General features: G+C 37.3%; 1 protein-coding gene across 1 annotated transcript in view; it reads left to right on the top strand.

Moving 5' to 3' along the window:
* The window catches only part of mtx1b (metaxin 1b), a 15,622-nt gene that overhangs the window by 5,432 nt on the left and 4,215 nt on the right, over nucleotides 1-5,975 (top strand). Inside the window, exons 2-5 of the mRNA XM_016466190.1 lie at nucleotides 937-1,006; nucleotides 1,326-1,405; nucleotides 2,269-2,361; nucleotides 5,384-5,566. Coding sequence (XP_016321676.1) covers nucleotides 937-1,006; nucleotides 1,326-1,405; nucleotides 2,269-2,361; nucleotides 5,384-5,566 — 426 coding nt within the window. The remainder of the gene's footprint in view (nucleotides 1-936; nucleotides 1,007-1,325; nucleotides 1,406-2,268; nucleotides 2,362-5,383; nucleotides 5,567-5,975) is intronic.

Below are 5,975 nucleotides of genomic sequence, written 5' to 3'. Positions count from 1 at the left end.
CACACACACACACACACACATACTGTATATATGTGTGTGTGTGTGTGTGTGTGTGTGTGTGTGTAAATGTGTTTTATGAAATAAATAAATAATATAAATATATATATGTGTGTGTGTAAATGTGTTTTATGAAATAAATAAATACATCAATAAATAAATATGACACTAATTTTAAGCACATTATTGAACTGTTTAAACTTTTTAACAGAAAAAGGCAGCTTGTTGTCAAAGCAAAATTTCTAATTTTTACTGAAAATAACTAAAGCTAAATCTGAAAAAACCCATTTACATAGACATACTGTAAAAACTAATAAAAGTGCACAAAATTAATAAAACTTTAACTAAAAATAAAATAAATACTATAATATTCTCAGTGATACTAAAATACCATTGATTCACACATACAATGACTTGAATACACCTTTAAGCAAAAATGTGAAGAAGAAAAAAAAAAAAAAGTCACGGTGATACAATTTTCCTAATATTGAAATGAAGGGAAAAAACGCTTCATTATAAGAATGAAAAAGGGGGAAAAAATAAGAACATTTTTATGCCAAGGAGTAATTTGGTATAATGGTTAGTTCTTACAAATTTCATACAAACAAAACTGCAAACAAAATGTTTACAGGCCAAAAACCACTAAAAAGACTGTGTTCACAAGGTCTGGGTCCTGATTATTTACAAATGGTTCCTATACACTAAAAATATGATTTTTCAAATAAAACAAATACATAAATTAAACGTATCAATGGAGTGCATTTTAAAAGAAAATTGTGTTTAAATTTGTTTATGAATAGTTTTTCACTGTACTTGGGATACAATTGGGATTTTACTCCCAGAAATCAACTGTAAGACTTTGTTACTTAAGACTTTTTAATTTGTAGCTTGCCATGAATGAGTTAATTCTGTGTTTTCTCTGTCTTGTTGTTCTCTTAGGCCTATGCCAAGTTTGCTGGTGCTCCTCTTAAAGTTCACAAAATCACCAACCCATGGAGAAGCCCTACAGGTGATTTTTCTGCCAGAATCACGTCAGACTTCACTGGTCATCTGACACACGAAGCTGTTAAAGTGAGCTACTGCCAAAGACTGAATGATAGCTTGTATTTATGCTGCACGAGGGAACCTTAGACTGGTCATTACACCCTCTTTCATTTTGGGTCAGAGTTCAAAAGGTCATAGGTTAATGGTTCAAGCATCCACTGACTTCTGGAACCCTTTGAGGAGAGCGTTAGGTTTGAATACACTTGTACTTAAGGGAGTGTGTTGAATTGTTCTCAACTTTTCTCAAGTAGAGTTAACATGCGAGTTGTTTTCTCCTCCAAAAGGTACTCTGCCTGCTCTGAAGACCAGGGAAGGAGGAAGCATCTCCCAACCCAGTAAGATCATCATTCATCTCAGGAAACAGGTGAACAACCTCCCTCTCAACCTTCAGAGAGAGGCCAACAAAACACACACACACACACACACACACTCAACAGGTGAGGATTAGACCCTAAAGCTCCTTGGCATCTAAATCAAGATCTGCATCCTCAGAAAACAGGTGAAGGATTTTCCTTGAAGATGCTAAGTAGGTTGTGAGAGAGTGTTGAGTGATGAAAAGACAGCTGTTCTGAAGCTCTTTTTAAAGGAAATAGTCAGTAACATCTGGAGTTAGACCTGGAAACCTGTACCCCGAATGCATATGTTCAAACATACATTAAAAACGGCAAGACAGTGTTTTCTCATGTGTTTGATCTGCTCCTTTTGGAATTCTGACATGGTGATTAAATGAAGAGCAAAACATAAACTTTCACTTTTTATTATTTTATAAAGAAAATAATTCAGATTACTCTTGACATTGTTGGTGATGTAAGTTGTTGTAGCTGTGAGGAGAGCGGTCTCCCAGTAACAGTGTTAACAGTGTTTTAAAGGCGGTGGGTATGGCATGACCTTTTATAGCTTGTTAGTGGTGAACTAAGAGTGTGCACAGCATGTCTGAGTTACCCCAGTGAAAGAGACATGGAAATTTACTAATTTTATTGCTTGAAACCTTCTGTTGTTGTGTCCATTTAGTCCTTAAGAGGGTGTTTGGCTTTGTATTAGACATCCAGAAATGTTTAAACACATCATGGTCAGTTGCATTCACTGCTTACAGTTACATTAACAACTGCTGTCATACTGCAGCTGCTGCTTTGATTGTTAGTCACTGCTTTTTCAGTAGACAAACAGTATATTACAATTCAGTGCAAATGTGATGAGTGCTTTTAAATACTGTCTCTTGTGTTTCAGAAGTACAATGCAGACTATAACCTATCAGCAAAGGAGGGCGCAGATATGCTTGCCTTTGTCTCCCTACTGGAGGAAAAACTGCTACCTGCACTGGTGAGGAGTGAGCAGCAAAAGACAATAAAATAGATATATCACTATATGGACAAAACTATTGGGACACACCTCTTATACACTGAAAAAATGATTTTCTAGTACAAATATCTACAAATTCTTGAATCAGGATGCATTTACTTAACAAGTAAAATTACTTAAAGGGGTCCTATTATGCTCTTTTACAAAGTCTTGATTTTGTTTTGGGGGTGTACTAGAACATGCTCTCATGCTTGGTGGTTCGAAAAACGCATTATTTTTCACATAATTTACATTATTAAAATACCTTTCTCCCCAGGCTGGCACAAACGGCTCGATTAGTTCCGGGTTTGATGAAGGTCCGCCTTCCGAAAAACAAAATGTGTTGTGATTGGTTAGCTGTCCCAGTGCGTTGTGATTGGCGAACAGCTTAGACAGTGTTTCAGTACTGCCACGCCCCTTGCTCCGTCTTTCAACAAAAGCTTTTGGGCGAATCCGGCACTTTACTCCCTGGTGTTGTGGAAGCTGTCCTCAGTAAAATGCGCAGCACACAATAGCAAATTGGGGTTATAATGCTCAGGAACAGAGTTAAAAAATAAATTGCAACCACTGTTTCCTGACATCATCCGCTTTCGGAAGCCCAAACAAAGACGTTTGGGCACGGAGGTGAAAAAAAACAGCGTTTCAGGCGGTCGCGCACCAGACGAGAAGCGCTGCGTCACGTCGCGCCACATCTTTACAATTCAAATACATAATTTTTCTATGAGTGTAGGCACACCGGCAGCGCCGTTCGGCATCTGTCCGCGGCGCCCAGCTACGTCGTGCATTTACAAACATTTGCGAAAAAAATGGGGCATTCTGAAGTGCGTTTCGCATACAGCGATGTAACTCTAATTAACTACCATAGTACGATGCATCGCTGTGGAAACTACCTAGCTAGTAAAGACCATCGTTTGAACCACATTGGCAGTGTTGGGGAACGTTACTTTTAAAAGTAATGCATTACAATATTGCAGTACTTCATAAATAGTAACTAATTGCGTTACTTGGTTACTTTTTTATGGAAAATAATGCATTACGTTATTTTTGCTTTACTCATATTCAGAAGTAACTCAGATATTTACTTTTAAATTTAAAGGTAATGTGTTACTTTGCTAGTTAATTAAAAAGTAATCGGATTACATAACTCGTGTTACTTGTAATGTGTTACCACCAACGGTGCACATTGGTTTAACAATATATGGTCGGCATTAATGACGTCACACGAGTATGGTGGTGTAATAACTTCTGCTAATTAATTGATTCGAGATCTTTGAGATGCTGCTATATTGAATGGCACCTGATGACTACTTTATTATTTTTTGTTCCTTGTCTTTTTGCTTTATTTGATGTTTGATTCGTTGTGGTTTCCCTCTTATGTCATACTCCAAGGTTCCCTCCTGCATTTATGCACATGGGCACTCTTCAAAAAATGCGTTGACTGTTGACATACTAAAATATATAGATTGAAACGTACTGTATATATTTATACATACTGGAATGAAAGATACAGAATGTATTGCATGTTAGCTTGCTTATTGTGCCCAAGGGCATGATCTCTTGAAGTCCACATATCATACTAGCAAAAAACCACAGGTTACGCTTCGAACCACAGGTTGAGAGCTATAATTCCAAACTTGTAAGTTTGTGACACTGTTTGCGAATGATCGTTTGAACTATGGTTTCGGGAAACAGCGAATTGTTGAAAATAATGGTAATGACGGAATTTGCGACCATAGTCTGCTAATGATGCTTTTGGGAAACTTTTGGGTGAATTCAAGCATGGTACTGTTATAGGATGCCACCTTTGCAATAAGTCTATTTTTGTCCCTGCCAGATATTCTGTGGTCAACTATAAGTGGTATTATTGGAAAGTGGAATCGTGGAGCTTCATGAAATGGGTTTCCATGGCCGAGCAGATGCATGCAAGCCTCACATCACCAAGAGCAATGGCAAACGTCAGATTGAGTGGAGTAAAGCATGAAGATTATTATTATTTTTTTTTACAAAATGAGATTTAAGACAAATTATAAATTAAATGTGTCCTTTTATTATTGCTTGGACAAAATGCTGCACATTTCTTTGTGAAATTGAAATATAACACTATAATAATATACTAATATAGCACTTGCATATTATTGCTCTCTTGTTGATGTTGATTGCTTCTATTGTCCTCATTTGTAAGTCACTTTGGATAAAAGTGTCTGCTAAATGACAAAATTGAAATATAATGTAAATGTAAATAACAAAACTACATTGAAATTTTAAAACAAGCCCCAAATCAAATAAATAAGTAACACAAATAAAATAAATCTCTTCATATAAACAAACTAAGGCTTTGTCTGTGCTCTTCCCATTTAAAATTAGAGGCAACCACTGCATTTTAATCATGATCCAAACAAAGATGCTGCATACATGCAACATGAGCAGTTTTTAAACTAAATCAGATTGTATAATTTCGAAATTAAGCAAAAACAGAATGGTTTGACTTCAGTTTTGTGAAACTATGCATAAAAAATATCTGCATGAAACAGAAACAGCAGACGAGCTGAATGAAACGCAGATGCACTCTCTGCCAGCAGGTGGCACTTAAAGCGTTTCTTTGGTTTCCGCTGTAAACAAAGCAGCGCTGCACATATGAACTTTAATATGCATTATACAGAGGCAAGATGAAAAGAAAAAATACCATCTAAACTTTTCTAAAGAGATTTGAATCGTCACATATTTGAATCGATTTTCAACCGGCTCGCGGTTAATCGTTACATCCCTAGTTCATATGGCTCATTGCAAAGCTCTTTTTCCTTGAGCTGAACTCTGCATGATGACACAGTCAAATGTTGATGTTTGATCTTTCACTGTCCCCCCGAGGACATCTGTCATGTTCACTGATGTGCCGCACAGCCTGTTTTCCTCTTTAAAACTGTAAAACAGGCATTAACAGTATTAGTGGAACTCAAGTGGAGTTCTGAGAAGCCACATATGTTTCTGAACTCTTCTTTCTGTGTAGATCTACACACTGTGGATAGACTCTAAAAACTATGTGGATGTTACGCGGTGCTGGTATGCAGAAAACATCTCCTTCCCTCTCAACTTCCTGCTACCCAACCGCATGCACGGCCAGCAGCTGGAGAAGTTGAGGCTCGTGAGGGGAGACCCAGTCCTGGAGCCTGGTGAACAGCTGGAGAAAGAGGTGAGCTGGGAACTGAAGATTTTAGTTCAGTTGTTCACCCAAAAATGAAAATTTGCTGTTAATTTACTCACCCTCAGGCTATCCAAGAAATACTGTAGGTTAGGGGTGTGCAATAATTAAAAAAATTGTATCTCAATATTTTTTGATGTTTTCAATAACAATAAATAAACAGTATTTTGCTGAGTGTGTTTTTGTGGTGGTACCTTAAAGGTGGGGTAAGTGATTTCTGGTAGCCAATGTTGGCAAAACCAATGTTACACCGTGTCTACACCAGACGCGAGCGGCGCGAGAAAATACTATAGAACTCATTATAATCAGTCATGCTGTCTACACCATAGATATACATATCTATGGTCTACACTGGATGCGGCACGACACGACACGACAAATCCCCGACAGAAAACTGCTG

The sequence above is a fragment of the Sinocyclocheilus anshuiensis genome, unplaced genomic scaffold (genome assembly GCF_001515605.1).
Source record: "Sinocyclocheilus anshuiensis isolate Anshui unplaced genomic scaffold, SAMN03320099.WGS_v1.1 scaffold132, whole genome shotgun sequence".
Taxonomy (NCBI): Eukaryota; Metazoa; Chordata; class Actinopteri; order Cypriniformes; family Cyprinidae; genus Sinocyclocheilus; species Sinocyclocheilus anshuiensis.
Note: the sequence above shows the minus strand (reverse complement) of the source record. Positions and strands in the feature narration are given on the sequence as shown.